Raw genomic sequence first — 21,980 nt, 5'->3', positions numbered from 1 at the left:
CACAAACCAAGGCAGCGCTTTTTGGTCTCTGCCCTATCTGACAAAAGCACAGCAGGTAGGAAGGTCCCGGCAAGGTTTTTCCATTTTTAACAACAACGGCCTAACCCCACACCTGCAAAAGGGAATTTGCTCCTTTTTTCTGACCACATCAAAACCAGCCACACAATTAAAATCTGCTGTGCAATTGGGGGAGTCATGCAGCGAGCCAGAGCGCCTGTCTGAACTTCGTCAGCTTCTATGTGGGAAGACCTGGGTACAAGTTGCTCCACCGCTCTGTGCCTCAGTTTCCCCATCTGTGAACGGAGAATAGCTACCTCGGGGGCAAGGGAGGGAGGCACTCATACAGCACTACGGCAATATAAAGTGCTAGATACATGGCGGTATTCACACCCAGCTATCTCCCTTTCTGGTGGCCTGGGATAGAGCCCTGCAAATCTGGGGATCAGGGATCAGATGAAGATTCAAATTTTGTATCCGCGCAGGGCTGTAGTTGGGATGCTTGACAGTGCTGCCAGAAGTGGCCAGCAGGGGACACTGTTTAGCAAGGAGAGGTATTCGCACATGCAATGAGGGATGTTTGGAGAGGGAGGCAAGGGACGCCCCCCATTTCAGTCCCAAGGCCCCTCCATTCGGCACATACTGGGGCCCCCTCTCACTTCCACTGCTGGAAATTGTCATCAGTAATAAAGACTGGTTGAATAAAGGCTGCGATAGGTGTCATTTACGCCAAGGGAAGAAAGCCCCGGTACCATTGTAAGCTTCCTGCATGAACGTGTGTCCCCCCTCTCGTTGTGGGGCTCCAGAACACTGTTCTACCTTCGGCCCAGGCAGGTGAGGAAAGGTGCTGCACATGGGCCGAGTGTGCAGCCGGTACCCTACTCCCAGTCCCTGCCCGCTCGGGGGCCAGCAAGATTGGCCATGTAAACTTGGATCATGGAATCACAGCAGTTGGAGACGGAGAAGACATATTAGAACAGGGGCAGCCAACCTGAGCCGGAGAAGGAGCCAGAATTTACCAATGTACATTGCCGAAGAGCCACAGTAACATGTCAGCAGCCCCCCCCACCCCCCCATCAGCTCCCCCCTCCCCGCGCTTCTCACCCACCCATCAGCGCCTCCCCCTCCCTCCCCGCACCTCCCGATCAGTTGTTTCGTGGCATGCAAGAGGCTGGGGGGGGTGGAGGGGGGAAGAAGAGGAGTGAGGGCGGGGCAGGCTCAGGGGAGGGGGCGGGAAGGGGTGGAGTGGGGGCAGGGCCTGTGGCAGAGCCAAGGGTTGAGCAGTGAGCATCTCTCCCACCCCCCCACATTGGAAAGTTGGCGCCTGTAGCTCCAGCCCCAGAGTCGGTGCCTAGACAAGGAGCCGCAGATTAACTTCTGAAGAGCTGCATGTGGCTCCGGAGCCACAGGTTGGCCACCCCTGGATTAGACCATCCAATTACCCCCCCGGCCAAGGCAGGGCTGAGCCCCTAGAGCACATTTTAGGCAGTTTAGACCCCAAAGCGACAGGGGGTGACTCCCGGCCCAGTACAGCTTGGTGGCAGGGAGGGTTTTGCTGAAACAGCCAGAAGCTTCCGGTGCTTAGTTTCACCCAATTGCTCTGACACCCCCCTCGCCCAATGCAATAGTTCTCCCCCTCCTTAGAGCTTAGCTTAAGCTGCAGCTTCCTCTCCTCCGAGCCATGCGAAGCGTATTTAGCGCTTTGAACCTTTACCCCTTAAGTCAGTCCCTCCAGGCCCCCGACCATCTCTGCTGCACTTCTCTGAACTCCCTCCCGCTCGTCAGCCTCTTTCCCCGAACGGGACAGCCAGCGCTAAGTGCAGCACTCCAGGCGCGGTCACACCGAGCCAAGCACACTGGTGCGGGGACAGGCCCTGCTCCCGCACGCGTAGCCGCACGGTGATGTGGGGCACGGTCACCTATTCAACAGGAGTGGAGCCAATGCCGCAGCCTGAAGCAACCAACTGCAGGCCTAGTCAATGCCACTTCACCTCACTCTCAACTCAACGGTCAGATTTTCAGGGCAGGCAGAAGCAGAAGAGCTGAGAGGGCCGACAGCCAACGCTGGGCACTCCACGGCAGAGGGTATCAAGCCGAGCACGAGCACCCTGCCTCGAGCTCAGCTGCCAAATCAGTGCTGAAAAGGCCCTGCCCTGCAAGGGTAGGCAGTTTACAGCTGGACACCAGCACCTTAGAGCGGGATCATTACCTTGCCGCTGCAAGCCAGGATCCTTTGGCATCTGCAGCCTAAAAATCACCTTGCCCCACTGTCACGTTGCAAACCTGGGTCTAGCAGCCCCAATGTTTCTTTCAGCTCTTCCTGCCTCTCCGTCCCACTCCTCGGCCGCTTTGCAGAGCGGTTTCCCTCTAGATGTATTAGCGACATTGTACTTTTCCACCTGTGATTCTAATCTCTCTGACCACTTGAGCTTGTTTGCTGCCCTCCTCTTCTTCCCCCCCCCTCCATTTAGCATCACCTGCAGATTTCACTAAAGGGTCATTCCCCCTTCCACATCACTGATGAGGATGCACAGAGGGACAAGACCTAACCCCAGAATCTCCTGCAAGGCTGTAGGTTTTAGTGCACCGATAACGGTCCTGTCGTTCCACAACATGTACAGAGCCCTGATCCGTGACTGGGGCACCTAGACACTACTGCAAGACATACAAAAAAACCTGCCAAGTATTCTCAGGTAGGTTTCAACGCATTTATTAAATTCTTACAAAACAGAATACAAAATTCTGGCATCAACAGTTGTTACATAGGAAAACTTCGATTGAGCTGTATCAGTTCACCTGGTACATACAATAAAGTGCTTGTTTTTTTTTTTCATTTTTGTTTTTATTTTTAGTTTTTACTTTTGTTTTTATTTTTAAACCAGCCCCTGGCTCGAGGCATCCATCGTACAAACCAACAGTGCGTTAAGGTGATTTTATGTCAAACCCAGCTTTGGCAGTCTTCATCAATTGTAAAGTGGAGAACGCGTTTTCTCCTGTATTGATAAAAAAAGTCAGATTCACAGTAAAAGTTTCTAACCAGTTCTAAATTGAGTTAATTGACTGAAGGAGGACCAAGGGGGAAATAAGCAAAAAATATATTTTTTTTTAATTTCCTGCTAAAACTTGCAAGAAACTTTTTGAAAAGAAAAAAGTCTCCAAGACAGATGCTTTACGAGAAAAAAAGGCTTTTAAAAAAATAAAGGAGGAAAACATGGGTTTAAAAAAAAAAAAAAAAAAAGAGGACTTTGGCAAGACAGGAAAAAAAAAGGGCACAGAACCATTTAAGTGCTAGAGAGAGAAAGATTCTGAGCAAGCATTGTCTTTGGAAACAAAACCAAGGGAAAGTAACCAGTGGGGAAGTGAGATGCGGGCCCAATCCTGGGCACTAGCATTAGCGTCTCTTCTGTCTTAACACCTACAGACCAAGGGCCACATTTTTCAAAAGACCTGAGCACCCAACATCTCCCACTTAGACGCCCTCAATGAAGCCCTCTGCTCCCACTGAATAATGGCAGCTACTTGGGGCCAAATACTATAAAGTCTCGTCATGCAGGTGCCTAAATGAAGCTGAATTCTCAGCCCAAGTGTGCAAGGCATTTCACAATTCCCTCCAAACACACACTGCCCTGTGCACTTCCTCAGAGCAAGTGTGCTTCTTAAAGGCAACCGAGAAAGGAAAGGGTAACTGGGCTGCCTATTTCTTTCTTAAATGGCATGAAAGTTTCTTCCAAAGAGTTTCTCCTTCATTAGCAATACGGGGTCTTGTCTACAGATTTTCCTGGAAGACTTTGGCTGACGGGAGAACTGCTAGCATTGCGACAGATGCACCATGCCAGCGAAACAAAGTGAATCATATTTGGACTGACTTTTAAACACCAAGTTAAACCGGTGTGGATTTAAAACAAACTGCTGGACAAGCCGTCAGAATAGCTCCCCTGATAGTCAATGGAGTGAGGCTGTCTTCTCTTTAAAGAGGTACATTTTCAGAGGCACAGATAGGAGCTTAATGGCCCTAAAAGCGCCATCTGTAACTCTGAACATCTCCCCCCAGAGAAGAAAAAGCTCACAAATCATGTAAGCAGGCAGATCATCAGCAAGTGTAAATTGCCAGATCTGACCCCAGCTGAGGATCTGTTCCGAGATCTTCAACCAGTCCTCCAGCAAAACCAGGCAACCCCAGGCCTGCATCCCTGATTTTTCTGAGGCCAGAAGACCCCAGACCTCCTTTACCCATCAAAGCAGCAAAGAAAGGTCAACCCAGTTCACTTGCCTTTGTAGTCTGCCTTTCAGCGGAGGGAAAAAAAAGTTTCATGGGTGGGAAGCGGGGAAGTTTGCCAACAAAATCATGGAAAACCAAAACATTCCCCCCCCCCTTGCAAATCCCTTCCCATGTTTTTTGTTTTTTAAAAAGGCTGCAACCTGCAGCATTACAATAGCTTTCACAATACCAGCTCGAGGCATCGCATACTGTACATCATTCAAGTATTTCTTAATATAAGACAACAAGGAATTATCTACAACTGATAAAAACAAAATAAGCTATAAAAAAGTAACCATGTACAATCAAGATAATGGATTTTTTAAAGGAGGTCTCGAGAAGTATTGCAGCCTGTTTTTCGAGGTACAGTACCCCCTTGCTTCCAATACAGCGCTCCCCCGTATTCTCCTTGCCACCCTGGAGTTCTGTGGTCAAGGGAAGCAAGTGCTGATCATCGTAAGCAAGAATATGTATGGATTTGTTTCCCTTACAGATGAAGTGAAACTGCTTCTGCAGAACAGGGTAGGGAACAGTTATAGTTTATATTCCCCTGCCTTCCCAAAGCGTCATCGAGATCCAAACACCCAATGATCAGCGAACCCCTGATGCTATTCACAATTGCCTCCCTGAAATAAACAGAACATATATTGCATAGTATTGCTGTCAGCAGTCTCGGGGGGGGGGGGAAAAAAAACCCCGAACAGCCTCAGTCTGAGAAAGCATCAGGCTTACACCAAAATTCAGGGGAGGCTGGCTGGACTCCCAACTCAAAAGGTTCCAAAAACCTCCGGCTGTGCCTAGGTGATAAGTTTGAGGTGGCTTTTAAACTATAAAGCTTGATGCATCCAGTTAGGGAGAAAGGGAGACCAGTAATTTGCAGGGGGCACGTTTCCCTCCGTCTTGCCAGACTCAGACAAACGCGCCGGCCTTGTTTAAACGAGGGGCTTCAGGGGAGGCGGAATGAAGCCACTGAGTTCACCTCACTCCCAGTTTCACACCGGCACCGCTACACCGAGCGCGGTGGTGCTACTCTCCATCTGCACCACCGTCAAGGGCAGGCAAATCCGGCCCGATATTCCACAGGGAGATACGGGGTTTTCATTTGCAGAACAGCTGGGCGTGCGCAAGCCCCAGCGTGCCCCCATCGAAGAGTCAGTGCTTCTGAAAGATCAGGCCCATAACACTAATTTTTTCAAGAGGAAATCAAGGAAAGGGAAGGCGCTACACGCCAGGCTGGATCAGGAAACTCGATAAGAGACGTCAGAACAAATGGAAGCACGAGATACACCCTGGGCAAGGAGGGTTGTTGAGGCTCACCTAGGACCCCTGCCACAGCACCACTGACAGACTCGTCCTGATTGGTCAGCCTCCACTTGGGAAGGCTTGTGTCATAATTCAACTCAGAAAAATCACTTCTGCAGAACCTCTGGAAGGCGCATTCGAACCACACACACGCTCCCCTCCAATTCAGACCTCCCCGAGAGGCCCTGCTGACTGAACCTGCTCCCCTGCAAGCGTCTCAACCCAAAAACCCAACTTCCACAAGACCACGCCTCCCTCAAAGACTAATATTAAAGCTCTTCCTCCTCTAGTCCACCTCTGCGTCGGCACGAAGACCCAGAAACCCGCCGCAGGTATACCCCCTGCCCATCCAACGCCAGAGATTGGATTTCCTGATCGCACCTCGAATAAGCATCTCCTCCCTCTTGAGGGGGAGCCTTGGGAAGATCTGCATTTCAAAAGAAAGGAAATACACCATGGAACCCCTTAAGCGACACAGATCCCACGGAAACAACACTCCTTTTCACTTGCTTCTGCCTCCCGGCGACAGAGCTGCTTTCCAGGAGGCACCAAGACTGAAAACTATTTCGGATCCTCTCCCTGAATGGTCAGCTCGTTGCCCTAGGACAGAAAGCTCACTGAAAGCAAGAACGAGTTTTTCCTTTTTAAAAGCACCAGATTATTTCCAAGGCAGGGGATTCGCCAGCCACAGTCCGTAAGGACAGGAGCTTAGAGTCGATCCTGCCGTTTACTGGGAACCCAGCTGCTCGTGTGATTTCACACTGGGGCAGAGACCCCCTTCACACACACGCACGCGCTCACTCACCCTTCAGAAGAGGCTTGGATCCTGCTCCATGGCAAAGTCCCTACAGACTTTCATAGGCCAGGACCAGCCCTATCACGCAGAGTTAGGAAGTAACTCTGAACGTGAATGTTTCAAAAACCCGGGAACACTGGGGGAGATCCCACCAGTCCCCCACCTCCGCTCCCCCATATCCAAGCTGTACCTGGCACATCATCTAACCCTAGGAAGCACCATGCCGGTACAGCTCAGTTCCCAGTCCGAGTCCGAAGGACAGAACCTAGGGGAACAAAGGAAGACACTTCTCAACGTCCTATTCAAGCAGGTTTGCTTTAGCAAAGCACAACTAGGCTGTTTAAAGAAAAATAAAAACCCTAAAGTGGTTGAAATAGCTTATCTTGGAGCAGGGAGCTGAGTTTCAATCCAAACCAGGGAGATGAACTGCCCTCATGAGCACAGCTCTCCTCTCTTCCAGCCAGAAATCCATCTGCCAGCACCACATTCTCTCTCTCTCCAGGTGAGGTGCAGAACGCCCCCCACTTCCATAGACTTCAGCGGGAGCAGAGGGCACTAAGCTTCCAGGACCAGGGGCACCTGCGTTGACAATGACACCCCCTTCCGATGCCACGGAATCCCCCATGCCCCAACATCAAGCCCTGGCATTCGACAAAGATCCAATTCCCGAACAGAGCTTCAACCAAACTCTCCCTCACTCCTGTGGCATCCCACTGCATTTTGGAGTCCCCGTGGCAAGGGAAGCGTTGGGAGGGATGAGGATTCAGGACTATCCTCTCCCTCTCCAACCCCTTTTTTCTGAGAGGTGCGATGCCTGGGCACGTTCTCTTTTAAACACCTTAGCTTAGATCAGCCAATTCCAGCTCCGGAATGATTTTTTTTTTTTTTGTCTTCAGTTTTTTTGTTTTTTTTGTTTGTTTTTTTAAAAAAAAGAGCTCCCCATGGCTGACTAATCTCAGCCCCAATTCAAAGAAAAACCTGCAGCTCGTTAGGAAAAATAAATGTTAAAATGCTACTTTTTGTTGTTAAAAAGACAACCGAGGGTCCTTTTTTTTGTTTTTTTGTTTTTTCACAGTATGAAATGAGCTGAAGTTGTAAAAGCGTCACTTGTACAAATAGTCCTTTGGTGTAGGGGAAAAAAAAAATAAAAATAAAAAAGAGTCAAGAAAAAGTTCATACGTCGCCTGTTAAATGTCCTTAAATGTGCCCTGGGTGAAGGAACCTCACACTAGATTAAAAAAATAAAAAAAAAAAAAAGTTTTTAAACAGAAACAAAACAAAGGAACTTACAAGATCAGTGAAACCTTGGAAACCAGCCAATAGGACAGAGTCCTGATCTTGTTGCTAGCTAACAACGGCATTTAAAAAAAAAAGAAAAGGACGACGCCCGTATACAGCACATATATATGTACAGGGAGTGGGTGGGGGGGCCACAGCAAGCAGGCGATCACGCGTGATCGCCCACCAGGACTAACGGAGCAACGAGGTGCTGGCTCGCAGCCCCCGCCTTCGTCATGCTGCTCTTCTGCCTCCGTTTGGCCAGCCTGGATTCCGAAGGGGGCGACAGTTGCATGGAGCATGAGGTAGCTTTGATTATGATTGGTCGCATCTCCTCCTCCTCCTCGTCTTCATCGTGCTGCATCAGCTGACGGTTGACAGCGATGGCTTCAGCGGCGAAGGAGGTGAGTTCTTTGGCACTGCTGTTCCTGGAGGGGAGACAGGCCAAGGTCAGCGAGCAGGGGCTGGACAGGTGACATGAGACACCCACCCTCGGAGCAGCAGCTGCTCGAAGGAGGTCTCCCATTCCCATCATCGCTCTTTGAACCAAGGCAGAGACTCATGAGTGGGAAACAAGAACTTAATCAGTGTTCAAGGTGCACAGGCAACCACAGCAGTGACCCAGCATGCACCGGGCCCAGCGTTTGATCCCCAGGGAACCCATTCCAGGACTGCCTCTTCAACTGGCCTGAAGTTCTGAGTAGGTACCCGAACAGGATGGCTCAAAGACACCCCAATGTCTTGTTCTCCTGCAGCTGGTTAGGACTTGGGACTGTCTCATGGGAGAGCCTGCTTCAAGTTCTGGGTCTAGGTGCCCCACCTCACCAGGCCAGCAGGGGCTACAAGTGCCAGGGAGGTGACGGGGCAATGGGGCAAGCCTTCCAGAAGAGGGAGTGGGGTCACCTGGTCCACACCAAGGCCCCTCTAGTCTCCCTCGGCTGACTGGACGGGAGCGTCAGCGCTCCTGGGAGGCGGGCAGAGGACTTTCAGCACCCCGTGGTGCAGGCGTCACCAATGCACTCTGGCTTTGGATTGTCAGGTCTGCAAGATCTACCGGCTGATGAACTCATCGTGTTACTATGGAGAGGGCTGCTCTAACTACCGCAAAAGCTGCTGAGAGACACCTTCTCTCTCTGCAGCAGCCCCACCCCCCCCATGCGTATACAGCCAGGGTGCAGGAGAAAGGACTCGCTCACCTCTGTAAGATGATGGGGGTTGGAAGCGTGTTGTCTGGAGCACACTGGAATAGAACAGAAGCAAGATTTAGAGTCGAGTGGCAAAGCTCATCTCTCAGGAGCAGATATGGGACCTGCAGTCAACACCCATGAAACCACCTCCTAGTAGAAGTGGTGGGTGTCGAGTGGAAGGAGGCCCCAGTGGGTAGGGTGACCTTGGCTTGTGGGAAACCTGGGCTCAATTACTGCTCTGCCAAAGACTTCTATGTGACCTTGGACACGTCACTAGGAGCCTGAATACCACAGTGGATCCAGGCCTTAGTGGCTTGGTGCCTCAGTTTCCCATCTGTACAATGGGGATAATAGCACTGCCCTACCTCGCAGAAGAAATACATTAAAGATTATGAGGTGCTCCAATACGCCAGCACTGAGGGCCAGATAAGTACCCAAGACCGATAAATCCTGCATCGATGGCTCTGTAAGACTCCAACTTCTTTCTTTAGGGACAGGCAGTTGAGCGGTTAGAGCACATGACTAGAGGTCAGGAGACTCAGGCTCTAGTGTGGTTCCACCAGGAACCTTGGGCAAATCATTTCTCCTCTCTTAAGGAGATATGCCTATCTCATAGAACTGGAAGGGACCTTGAAAGGTCATCGAGTCCAGCCCCCTGCCTTCACTAGCAGGACCAAGTACTGATTTTGCCCCAGATTCCTAAGTGGCCCCCTCAAGGATTGAACTCACAACCCTGGGTCTAGCAGGCCAATGCTCAAACCACTGAGCTATCCCTCCCCCCCAATTCCCTATGCCTCACTTTACCCTGCTGTGAAATGGGAATAAACCATTCGTCTCTCCGGGTGGGGCAGAGCGGGGGAAATCATGAAGCTCAGCTGTTTGTCGAGTACTTTGAGAACTCCAGGTGGGAGGCTCAATAGACGTGCTAAGAAGGATCATAATGCTGGTTTAAGGGAACTGCTCTCTCTGAAAGTTTGAGCCTCCAAATAAGTTAGTTTTTAATGCCATTTTCTCTTCTCTCGGGTCACTCAGTCCGGGCCTGACCCACAGACCTTACATGGCCATAGCTTCCTAGTTGCATTACACAGCTGTGCCAAGAACCCACACAATCCGTTCCAGAATCTTATGAAGTTAGAAGAGTGTCTTCCAAGATCTGCAGCTCAGGAGACAATGAGAAGGAGAATCAAACGTCCTCAGAGCAGAACTCACCCCCTGCACCCAAGGATGCTCGAGGACCTGGGCCGCGCTGAGCCGTTTCTTGGCATCTCTAACCAGCAGCTTGGAAATTAGATCTTTGGCTCCAAAAGAAATGTGGGCCCAGTCCTTATCAGGAAATTCATACTTCCCTTCCTGGATACTCTCAAAGAGCATGTTCTGGAAGAGAAGAGGCACCCGAGCAAAGTTTATTTTTAGAGAAGTAAAAGTGATCCTCAGTGCAATCTGATTAGACCTAGGAGGCAGCTCCTCCCAAGGCAAGTGGGAGGCTTGAAGCTAAGCAGAGAATCTCCAACCTTCATAGAATCTCAGGGTTGGAAGGGACCTCAGGAGGTCATCTACTCCAACCCCCTGCTCAAAGCAAGACCAATCCCCAGACAGATTTTTGCCCCAGATCCCTAAATGGGCCCCCTCAAGGGTTGAACTCACAACCCTGGGTTTAGCAGGCCAATGCTCAAACCACTGTGCTATCCCTCTCAACCCTACCAGCTGCATTCTCTGTGTGCAGGGAAAGCTGATGTCAGATGTCCAGCAAAGTTGCTCTATGTGACCAGCAAGAATTAGTTGCCAGAGAGAGGGTTCTTTAACCAGAGGTCAAACCATTGCACTGGAAGCCACATGGGGCGACTTCAAGTGGCTGTTTCAGCCGGGGGCTAACGTGCTGAAGGAGGTGGGCTGTTCAGTGTGTGGGGCTGTGCCAGACAGGATAATGGACCTACTGCTGCTGCTAGCTAAGAAAGCTCCTTTCACACAAGGGCCAGGCTGCCAGGCAGAGGGGCTGGCTCACCTGACAGGCATGGCACGCCTCGCCGCGGTCCCAGCCGCAGTCGGTGCCACAGTGCCCCACGAAGGGCGGGTAGCCGCTCAGCATGATGTACAGGATGACGCCCAGGCTCCACAGGTCGCAACGCTTGTCATAGATGGAAGCCTCCTCATTGAAGGCCTCCACCACCTCGGGAGCCATGTACTCGGCAGAGCCGCACTGCGGAGAGGGAGAGCAAGGCAGGGTTACTCAGAGCTGGGCCCCAGGCAATTGGACCTCCAGAATCCAGCACTGATCCGAGGAGATGCCGCGGAGGAGAGGGGAAGACTAGGCGTGACAGATGCCCCCCCAGACGCTACAGTTCATCGCAAATGCTCAGTCCCCTGCTACCATGAGACACCAGATCCAACCCTTACCCTGAAGGTTCGGCTCCAAATATTACAATCCACGACCAGCCAGGGCCCAAATGTGGAGCAGGATCCCTACAAAGCAGGCCGTGCCAGAGCGTAGAGCCTGGGTCTGATGGGCATCACCAAGTCGTTCATGCCCCATCACAGAACCCCTAGGGTGCGATCGGCAGCGTCTGCAGGTATGAACCAGCAGAGTAGCAACCCCAGTAGGTTCGCCTGTCGATGGTGCAGCAACTCCCCTCGCTACAGCTGGCGCCAAACCCTGTGATCCGTGGGCAAGTTGCCTGAGCGCCAAATTCACCCAAATATAAACACAGACTAAAATCCTAGATCTGAGCTGGCAATGAAGCGAGGCCCAAGCGGGCAGCATTGCTCCAGCCAGAAGGGACCTGGGAAAGACAAAGGAACAGCCGTGCCAGAGGCAAGGAGCAGAAGCAACAACCCAAGGCCGCACCACCCTGTCCTCAGCCGAGATGACGCAGCGAAGAGAGATTTGCTCGTAGCAGAGACAGAAGGTCAAGGAAGGGCGGGCAGCACCAGCTCCCGGCATCTGCAAACGTCTCTGCCACGCAATGGGATCCTACTCCAGTTATAGCAGCGGGAGCCAGGTGGAAAAGCACAGCTGCTCTCAGGACTTGAATATCGCATCCCACCCCCTCTTGCCAGCTGCCATCTTCTTCCCCTGAACTGCCAATCTCACTCTTTTTAAGGGCGAGTCTCTAGCGCCGATGCTTACAAAGAAAACCTCCAAAGAGGCGACTGGGTGGTAGCGGAACCAGCAACGACACTGGGAAGTGCAATGTGCCCCTGTCCACCCAAGCTCCACCAGCAGGGAGCGCTGGAACCACACTGCCGCAAGGTGGCTCAGGAAGCCAGGCCGAGCGTCTGCACCTCGCCTCAGGAGGGCAGGGCTTATTTTGTGGGCCAATGAGTTTAGAGAACCACTACACCCCCCAGGTCAGCCCCTGCCCGCCCCGCTCTCCGTATTCAGAGTGGGAGGAGGTAGAGGAGATGAGAAGTTATTTTAATAACTGACTGGGGCTTCCAGGATTTTCTGCCCAGAGCTCTTGAGATCAGGCTCCCAGACATAACCCAGCAGTTCAAGCCAAGCTAACTATGTATGCACAACAGTCCCTCTGGGAAATTGTTCCCAAGCGTTGCTTTGGCAGGAGTTGATGACCACGAGCTATAAGCAGACCCATTTTTCCTGGAAGGGCTGCACACAGCCACCTCACGAGCATCCCCCGACGTCCCAACGTGCCACTGAAGCGCAGCGCGGAACTAGACACGACTCTGGGACCACCAGCTGAGCCAAAGGGAACGACGCACACAGTAAAGACACCCAGGTGTCCCCGCAGGAGACGGATCAGTTACATCCCTGGCTGTACTCTGGCTAATCATTGGAGAAAAGCAATCTTCTATAAGTCCCCCCCAGTATCTAAATATCTATCTTAATAATAAATACTTCGCTCTCATGTAGCACTTTTCGTGACCAGGCTGCAAAGTGCTTTAACAAAAGAGGTTAGCATCATAATCCCCATTTTACTAATGGGGGAAACTGAGGCACAGAGGGGTTAGAAGTGACATGCCCAAGGAGCAGGCCAGTGACAGAGCCAGGAATAGATCCCAAGATTCCTGAATCCCAGTCTAGTGCTCAGCCCATTAGACCACACAGCCTCTCCGCACATATGCCACCGTCCCGTCACTACAGTGTCCAAGATCCTCGCCTTCCTTGTAAATTTGAGAGAGCTGGCCCTCTGCTAGCAAGTCCCAACTCAGTGGCTCAACCTCAAGATGATCCTGCCTCCTCCACTCAAATCCGTTTACATTTGTTACAGTCTGGATGAAGTCACAGGATGGACCCAGAATGCTTTAGTCCCAACTCTACCCTTGACGGGCACTAGATTGATAGCACATGACCGCCTAATATAGTGGTCCCCAAACTTTTTTGGTCATGTTTCCCCCCCCTCACCCGGTCTGCATCCTCCAGGGGACCCACAGCCAGGAGCAGGGCTGGGTGGTGCTCCCTCCCCACCCCCCTGAATGTTTCTCTGTGCCCCCCCCCAGGGGGGCATGCCCCACAGTTTGGGGACCACTGTTCTAATAGAAGTTAGAGCTCATCTCGTCCGACCACACCACACCCAGCCCTTTCCTTCCACTCCGCAGGTTTCCCTCTGAACTCAGCACGTTCGTTTTATACAGGCTCCTTCCCTCTTTACTACAGTGAAGGGTCCCGGGGGGGAGAAAGGTTCTGCCCCCACATTCTTCCTGGAAATGGGGGGGAGCAGCAGGGCTGGAACTGAATGCCTGGTGCCCCTTACGCAAGAACCGGACTTGAAGGATAGGAAGAGATCCCTCCCTATTGAATTCTCCACTGTCTTCCCGAAGCTGGTTTTGAACCTGTGCTTCCAGAAAAGACAGCAAACCTGGTGCAGTGCCTTGGGCCATGCAGCCACCTTGATCCACTCTCCAGGACACCAGAGGTAATCAGAGAAATGCACCATATGGGGGGGGGGGGGAGAAGAGGAGGAAGAGGCTGCTGTTTGGAAAACAACACCCATCTCCTGTTACACCAACGGCCCCCCAGATGTGGACAACAGCCAAAAACTGGCTGAGCCACCCACCCACCCACACCCCCCCGCCCGCGCCCGGCTGATCCCCAGGGGAGAGAATAAGGGACATCAGAATTCAAGGCACTGGAAGGTCCTGCATTCAGTGAGCTAGTGAAGGGAACTGCAGGAGTTAAACAGCTGATGTAACCAGAGCCACAGATGTCTCCAAGGTCCCTTCCCCCTCCCGGCCCTCCCTCCCGTCTGGGGCTTTCCAGCCCCAGCTCACGTGACTGATCAGCCCACACAGGCCTTGTGGGGGAGGGAAACAACCCCACAGCCATCAGATAATTGCTTAAATGAGAGGCGAGCAGCAGAACAGCTGATGCCACAGGAAAAAAAAAATAAATAAAACCTTCTGCAAGCTGAGAACCCAGGCAGGGCTCCTGCCCCCCCCCCGGGCCCCCCACGGCCTCCCCCCCCCCCCCCCCCCCCCCAACAGCATAGGAAACAGAAAGCAGAACTTTGTCACCAAGAAACCCCAGCCGGAGTTATAAGCCGCGCTGGGGGGCAAGGTGCAAAGCAGAGCGGCCCCGGAGATGAACACCCGGGCGGGGCTGGGCAGATAGGCTGGGAGTTCCCCTGGAGGGCGGGCGGGTTCGGCGTGTCTCGCCAGATTCCCACCCCGAACCAGCGTTCCCAGGCTCAGGAGATGTTCCCGATGCCACCATTGCATCAGCCGCGGCGCTGCCCTCCTGAAGCACACGTGAACCCAAACTGACCTCGATGCCAGTAAACAAGGGTGTGGGGGCTCTGCCCGATCCTATGTGCCAGGCAGTCCTTGCCTCCCAGAACCAGGCAGCGTTTGCCCGGGTGAGCGAGAGCCCTGTTCCCCGCAGGGGTGCTGGAAACTCTGCGGGCTGCAGCTGGGCTGAGCAGAGAGGGGACGGTTCGGGGGTGGAATTCTCTGGCCCAGCTCACGCTAGATCAGAATAGACCCTCCTAGGCAGCAGGGAGAAAAGGCAGTCTATGCGCCACAGCCCCTGCTTCCATGAAGAGCAGGCCAGGGAGTCCTCACGCCCCAGCCTTGAAAGTAGAAGGGGGCGCGGAAATCTAAAGCACTGGGCCCAACAACCTCCCTCGCCCCCACCCCAGTGCAACCAACGCTGCAAGTCAGAGACTGCCGTCCCCCTCCACCCCCATCCCGTTCCCAGCCACATCTCGCCTGACCCACTTCTGTAAGCTTCCGCCAGAGAACGGCGGATCCCGCCCCAAGCCGCTCCGGCTCCTTCCCGGCAGCCAATAGGGCCAGCTGTTGCCAAGGCTCGATTTTACCTTCTCCTCGGCACTGGCTGGCGGTGCGCCATCCCCCTCCCCCGTTTGAAAGCCAACGCATTATGTAACCCTTTCTCGAATTCGCTCCCCTCTCCGAGAGGAATGAATAATGCACGAGCCTCTCAAGGACAGGCGTTCAGGAGAGCAGCGCCAGGCGCGCGGCAGACAGCCGGTTTTCTGATCGCCCCATCCTCATAGGGGGCAGAGACCAGTGTAGGCAACACACACACCCCCACCCCTCTCTCTGTCCAGTGCTTTACTCTCCTCAATCATCCACCCACAGCCTCTGGTTTCCTAATGCTCCCCCCTTTCCGCAGGGTACGTTTCCCAGCTCCCTTCGAAGGCCCTTTGCCTGGAGACATCCAACGTCAGGCTTGTCTCCTTCAGGAATCCCCCAGCGCCCAGGGACGGCTGTTCTATCTCCCTCAGCCACAGCCTTCCAAGCATGCCTGGCTGTGCCGGCACGTCTCAGGCTCCCCGCCGGATTACAACCCCCGTTTCTATTCTGGGTGGAAACCAATTACAGGAATGCCCCCTGGGCCGGTGCCAGGCGCGGTACAGGGTAGTTAAGGGGGCCAGAGTTGCAAACGGAGCCTTGTTGAAAAGTCCAACAGCGACTAAAAACAACAGATTATGGACACTGGTGCCAGGGCAGAGGCCACTGCAGAAGTCCAGCTGGTGCTCCAAGCAGAGCAGAGCGCCAAGCGGGCAGCATCTGTAGATAGACGTCTAGCCCTGGTGGCCAGGACTCCTGCCACAAATGCACAATGCTGGTCATCTTCCCAGACGTCTATAAGCAGCCTTAGACTCCCACAAGCCGGCTGGTAGCTAGCCAGTCGATGGTGCAAGACATCTCTCTCCATGACAGTCCCATCCTCCCCGCAAAAGCCAACAAAGTCACCCCCTCACACATTAACGAGGGGGCAGAAATACTTACGGGTGTGAGCAGCTCAGGGGTGGAGATAGGGGAACAATCGCCATTTAATTTGATGCCACTTCCCAGGTCAAAGTCACAGATCTTCACAGGGGAAACCTAGGACAGGACAGAGAAAGCCAAAAACATTGATCACTTAATTGAACTGCGACGTGCCTGTGAAGTTCACCATGCAAGGCCAGAGGTGACCTGGAGATCCCCACACACACTAGACATGTCCATGGCCCACATGCATCACCCCAGCAGTCTCCCCCCTGGGAGTCACTTCTTAGCAAATGGAAATCTGGCCTTTGCCCTCCACCCATCTGCAATGCAAAGGAGGTTATCAACAGCAAGCCCCCAGCTCGGAGCGGACTTCCTTCTCTGGTTCGCCTGCTCCTGCGGGGGCAGGCCCCTTCTGAGAACCTGCATGCAAAGGGTTAACATCACAGCCTAGCTGCCCACTGACCCCTCCCCGACCCCGTGCTACCTCCTTCCCACCAGTGCCCTCCCCACACAAGCAGGGCCCAGGCTCCCCAAGAGCCCAGACCCACATCCCAGAAAGAGGCTGACCCACCCGCTGGAGAGGAGCTCCCCTCCTCCAAGGCCACCCCAGCTCCTGCCAAGCCAGGGAGCAAAAGAGTGGAGCGTCTCTGGACGTGCTGCTAGCCAGGCCGCCTGCCACTCACCTGGTCGGGACTCTCACAGAGAATATTTTCTGGTTTTAAATCCCTGTGCGCTATACCTGTTAAAAACAAGAAACCCCAGAGTCAACAGGGGCTGCTGCTTTCCTGGGACGGTTCAGAGCCTGGCTCTTCTGCAGCTCAGGGCTTGCAGGGTGGGGGAAGACCCAGCAACTAGGGGGGCTGGCTCCCTCATCGGCGGGCCCGATCCACCCTGCTACGGGACGCTCTGGGAAGCCCAACGGCCAGAGAGGCGCTTGGGCCCAAGACACCCTGCGTGCTCTGGCAGGCCAGCGCGGCCCGGCACCACGTCTGTCTGGGGAAGGGCACACCTAAGAACCTGGGGAACGGGCTACGCAGAGTCCCCGCCCCGCTCCCTTAGCACCACCACCCTGTCCTCCCAGAGAGTCTCTAGTGGCCGAGGGGTGGCGCTGGACATGAACACTCAGGCCTTAGGCTCCTGGGCTCTCCCAGTGCAAGGAGGAATAAGAACCCACTCTCCCCCCCCAGCCCATGCCTCCCAGCCCCAGGGAAGTGCCCGGCGCCTTCACGCCTCACCTTTGTTGTGCAGGAAGTTAAGGGCACTGGCAATGTCTTGCACCACCACACTGGCCTCCAGTTCATTGAAGTGGCGCCTCCTGTGGATGTGGGTCAGGATGGAGCCTAGGGGAGGGAAAATAGCGGCTGTTAGCAGGGCCTCATCCATGCGTTTCTCCCTCAGCCCCCTCCCCCGCCCACCCACACACACACACACAATGGCAGAGACGTGCTGCCCTGGCTCCAGAGCGTCTCCCCACCAGAGCGTTCGGGAAGCTGGGACCAGGGATTCTGCAGGCCAAGAGCCAGCAGCGAAAGTCTAGAGGGAAGTGGGTGCTGCTGAACGGTGATGGGTTATGACGGGACCCATCCTTGCCAAGCTGTGAGCTTCCCAGCTCGCGGAAGGGGTCTCCATCAGGCCGGGGGGGGGGGGGGGGGGGGGGGGGCGCGGAGCCTAGATCAGTAGTTCGGGGGCAGGGGGCTGGAGGGGGCCACGAGCAGGTTTCAGGGGGGCCACCAAGCAGGGCTAGTGTTAGACTTGCTGGGGCCCAGGGCAGAAAACTGAAGCCTCACAGTGTGGGGCTGAAGCCCAGGGCTCCCAGCCCTGCCATCTGAGGCTGAAGCCAAAGCCTGAGCAACTTTATGGGGCCCCCTGTGGCGTGGGGCCCCAGGCAATTGCCCTGCTTGCTAACCCCTAATGCTGGCCCTAAAGGTTGAGAGCCCCTGGCCTACATAACACAGCCCCCGCCCCGCCAGCCAGAGGTGAACGATGCCATGAAGCGGCAGAGGTCCTGCGAGGATATTTACCTCCTCGCATCTTCTCAAATACCAGGTAGAATCTATCTTCCTCTTCGAAGAACTCGATCAGCTCCAGGACATTCCTGTAAGGAGAGCAAGGGGGGGCGGGGGGGGAGATCAGATCAGCTCTGCCCTCTTGTCCTGCAAGGCTCCCCCTCCAGCCAGCCGCAGGGCCTTCCCAGAGCTGGCTCCTCCACGCCCCGAGCGCACATGGGCGTGCAGACGTGGGACAGACGCCAAGGAGAACTGGGTTTCAGTTATTGGAACCAGAAGGTCCCTGGGCCCACAGCTGGTTTCCCAGCATTCCAGGGGATGTTTTTTCAGTGCCCCGCTTCATGACTTAGCTATACCACAGCCCTAATTGTTAGCAGATGCTTCCCTTGGCCAACACGCTGCTATCGAGAAAGAGAGCTGGTCTTACTATTCTGCCCAGTGAGACTCAACGCTCCACAAATGCAACAAACACCCTCTTCCCAAACCCTGCCCCCAGCCTACAAGAGGGAGGAGCCCTTCGGAGCATTCAGCAGGTCACTGGTGGGTCAACCCAGCTGAAAAGAGATCTATATTCATTGCTATGGAAGGGTTTTAACTCACACACGGCCCGCCAAGGTAAGATGGGAGCAAGCACATCTTCCCACCTTTACCCTGGATTGCGAAGAGAAGTGGGGTGGCAAATCTCAGCCGTATGCTCAAGTGATGTCCACCCACCCAGCAACAGAGATCCCAAGAATCAGTACAGCTCAGGCCTAGCAGGGACCTTCCCGCCCGTACCTGTGTCCCTGGCACTGGTACAGCATCTCCACCTCCCTGAATACCCGGCTCCGGATGTGTCCAAGGCTCTTCTCAATGATCTGAAACAGAAATAGGGAGAGAAGTTTGGAGACTGACCATGGCCCCTTATGCTGCTCAAGGGGGGGAGGGGGAGGCTTGGACCCCCCAAAGTCCCAGGGAGCGGGAAGGGGATCTAATAGGAATGATGCTGGAGCTCAGATCCCAAACTGGATTGCTACAGCGTCCTAGCTACACAAGCCAAAACACACCCCTAGAGCCAAACGGCACCCTGTCCACACGATCCCAGAGCCCTGCCACTGTCAATCCTCAGCAGAGCAGATTTCAGATCCGCCGTGGTCCCAGGGACCAAGCCAGGCAGCCTGGCTCCATTCAGAGATCCTGGAAGGGGTTAACCAACTGCAGAGAAGGCTGCTTTCCTTCCCCCACCCCTCAGGGAGGTGACAGCATTAGCCATGCCAGTTTTCCCTCCACGCCCTTCCCTCCGCAGGGGAGGAGCTGCTCTCATTCCAAGGGGACAGCCAAACAAAGGGTCACGTGTCTAATGCGCCAAGCAAAACAGAGGCCCAGGCATACTTCAAAGGCCTGGCCCTGGGGTTTGGCTGCAGAGATAAGGGCCCCCTCCCCCTCCTCCCCAGGCTCTGTGGGGAGAGAGCTTGTACAAAGACAGACAAATATACAAGATAAGCTGGGCCACAGGCTGGGATCAGCCACAGCGGAGTAAATCCGGAGTAAGCACTGATTGCAGTGGAGTTGCTCTGGATTTACACCAGTAGAGCAGAGGTCAGAGTGCAGCCTCCTGCAAAGGCGGCTCAGGGCAGGGAGTTCTAAGGAGAGACCAAGACAGCATAGGGGGCAGAGTGCAGGGCTGGCAGTCAGGACTCCTCAACTCTGTGCCTTCCTCTGCCACCAATTTGCTGCGTGACTTCAGGCAAGTCACTTCCCGCTCAGTGCCTCAGTTTCCCCATGGGTGACATGGGGGATTCTACTTCCCAGGCCCCCAGCACAGGGCCTGAGGCTCAGGGGTTTGTAAAGTGCTTTGAGATCCTCATCCTGATGAATAAGGTACGGGGCAGTTCCATGCCATGCCACTAGCTTTGGCTCATGGAATGGCCTCAGACTTCCCAGCAGGGCTTCTCCCCTTTGCTTTATTGTAGCAAAAAACGTCAGTGTCTGAAACCGAGGGTCTGATTTCTGGTTCGATACACACGGCCCTTGTTGTTCTGCTGAGGCAGGAGGCGGTGCCAAGCTGCTGGAGAAGGGCAGCATTGTTCCCCTCCCATGGGCAGCTTGGCCAGCGGCCCCCTGTACAAGCAAAGACGCTCCCCAGAGACTGCAGCTCTCAAACAGCTGCTCTCCTCCAAAGCCAACACACTTCCCTTTTTCAGAAGGTCATGACCCTGCAGCCCCCCCCCACCCCCAATCCCTCACAGCCCCCCCTCCACACAGGCACCCAGCCACGGCCTATCACTTCCGGGCAGATGCCAGCACACCGCAATCGCGACGCCTGATGCCAAGGAACCAATCGCTATTCAGTAAAAAGGGGCACCGGCCGGCCCTTGTCCGGTCTGTGCAGCTGAAGCAGCAGCAAGCAAACAGGCTGGGTCTGTGCCAGCTTTGCACACTGCCATACAGCGGCGCTCCTTCCGGGGAGTCCTGCAGAGAATCGCTGCGTTAATCTGAGCCCCGACAGAGCACTGCGCTTCGACAGGTTTAGTCTGGAGTTCCAACAGCCTGGCAGGCAATCACACAGGCAGCGGGGAGGCGGCTCGCCAGGACCTGTTCTGCTTCCCGCCCGCTTGCCGGGAGGCGTCGAGACGCCCAACACACAAATGAGTCTAACTGTCCCACTAGCATAATCCTCTCCACTCATCTGTCCTCCCCAGGTGCTTTGGGAGCCCTAATTTACCCTCCCAGACTCCCCCGCCCGGTAGGGATCAACCCCACATCACAGAGGAGGAACCAGAAGCGAAGAGACCTGCCCAGAGCCAAGAGTAGAAGCTAGCTCATGACCCCTAGCCTGCACCTTAATTATAAAGCCGCCTTCCCCCTCCCCCAGGGTTAGCAAGTGACAGATGTCACAAGGCAGTGAGCCCATCTCTGTTTGGGGGGCAGGGGGGGATCTAGTCTTACACAGGCTTCTCGTTTAAGTTGGACCATATCTATGATCTTCAGCTGCATCTGTTCGCCACTGAGCCAGGGCCGAGTAAAGATCTGACTGCGCTGCCCTCCCACACGCAGGATGGCCCTGGGCACCACACCCAAAGGACGAACCCTCAGCAGTTTACAGGGACCGGCCATTGGTCCAGGGGATCTCCTACGCTCAGTGAGCCAGTCTTCTCAAGAGCTTCCTTTCCCCGGCTATCTTCGGCGGATCCCTTTTTAATCGAGCTTAGTCGCAGCTACTCCGATTTGCTCAGTAAAGCAGTTACTACAGAGCCGTCTCCCCTCCCCTCAGCACACAGCGCTGCCGCCCGCTCTGCAGGGTCCAGCACCAACGCTGGCCCATTCAGGCCATTTGATGGGCCCACGGCTGGCTCAGATCCTTCTGTCTCTTGGGAGGCTAATGGCAGAAGCCCATCAAAACAGGCCAAGCAGAGCCAGCCCAATTGTGTTAAGCACCAAAGTCCAGTCTGTCTCCGTCTCTCACCGACAGCCTGAGGCAAGTTTGGGGTGGATGGACAGTTTAAAGCCTTAGCTACCTCCCACTGCCCTCTCCTCTTGCTTCTAGGATGAGGGGTGGGGCGAGTCTCCCAGCCTCATTAGGAGGTGTATCACAGTAGCATCAATAGGTCCCTACAGAGATCAGAGCTCCAACATGCTAAGCGCCCAGACAGCACCTGCTCTCAAGAACACGCCATCTAGAGGGACAGGACAAATTAAGGGTGGGAGTGGAAATCAAGGTCAAAGTAGGGAAGTGATCGCCGGAGCCAGGAACAGAACCCGCTCTCCCCACTGCCAACCCGTTCCCTACCCACTCGACCACGTGGCCTCTCAGAGCCCATACCTTCACGGCGTACTCCTTGTTGGTGATGAGGTTGATGCAGGACTGGACTCTAGCATGGGCGCCTTCCCCGAGCACCTCCTCCTGCAGCTGGTAGACATCTGTGGGGAGCAGAATTGACCTCGCTTCAGTACAGTTTGTTTTTTTGGTTTCTGGGGGTGGGGAG

The 21,980-nt window shown here is 54.4% G+C and overlaps 1 protein-coding gene across 2 annotated transcripts; it reads right to left on the bottom strand.

Annotated features, from left to right (window-relative positions):
• Positions 1–7,592: 7,592 nt before the first annotated feature.
• On the bottom strand, positions 7,593–21,911 carry MKNK2 (MAPK interacting serine/threonine kinase 2). 2 transcript variants are annotated; one of them, XM_026655026.2, is made up of 10 exons: positions 21,818–21,911; positions 18,793–18,872; positions 18,031–18,104; positions 17,245–17,349; positions 16,693–16,748; positions 16,028–16,123; positions 10,821–11,015; positions 10,028–10,192; positions 8,828–8,871; positions 7,593–8,059 (listed from the first exon to the last, which is right to left on the bottom strand). In XM_026655026.2, exons 2-10 carry the CDS (start codon positions 18,816–18,818, stop codon positions 7,801–7,803), a joined length of 1,020 nt encoding a protein of 339 aa, XP_026510811.1. In that variant the 5' UTR covers positions 18,819–18,872; positions 21,818–21,911; the 3' UTR covers positions 7,593–7,800. The 2 variants fall into 2 exon arrangements, with proteins under 2 accessions (XP_026510811.1, XP_026510810.1); XM_026655025.2 differs by lacking the exons at positions 16,693–16,748; positions 18,793–18,872; positions 21,818–21,911.
• Between the last annotated feature and the right edge of the window lie 69 nt (positions 21,912–21,980).

Source organism: Terrapene carolina, unplaced genomic scaffold (genome assembly GCF_002925995.2).
Source record: "Terrapene carolina triunguis isolate 2854851 unplaced genomic scaffold, T_m_triunguis-2.0 Scaffold194, whole genome shotgun sequence".
NCBI classification, from domain to species: domain Eukaryota; kingdom Metazoa; phylum Chordata; order Testudines; family Emydidae; genus Terrapene; species Terrapene triunguis.
The sequence above is the reverse complement of the archived record's forward strand: the minus strand, read 5'-3'. Positions and strand labels throughout refer to the sequence as shown.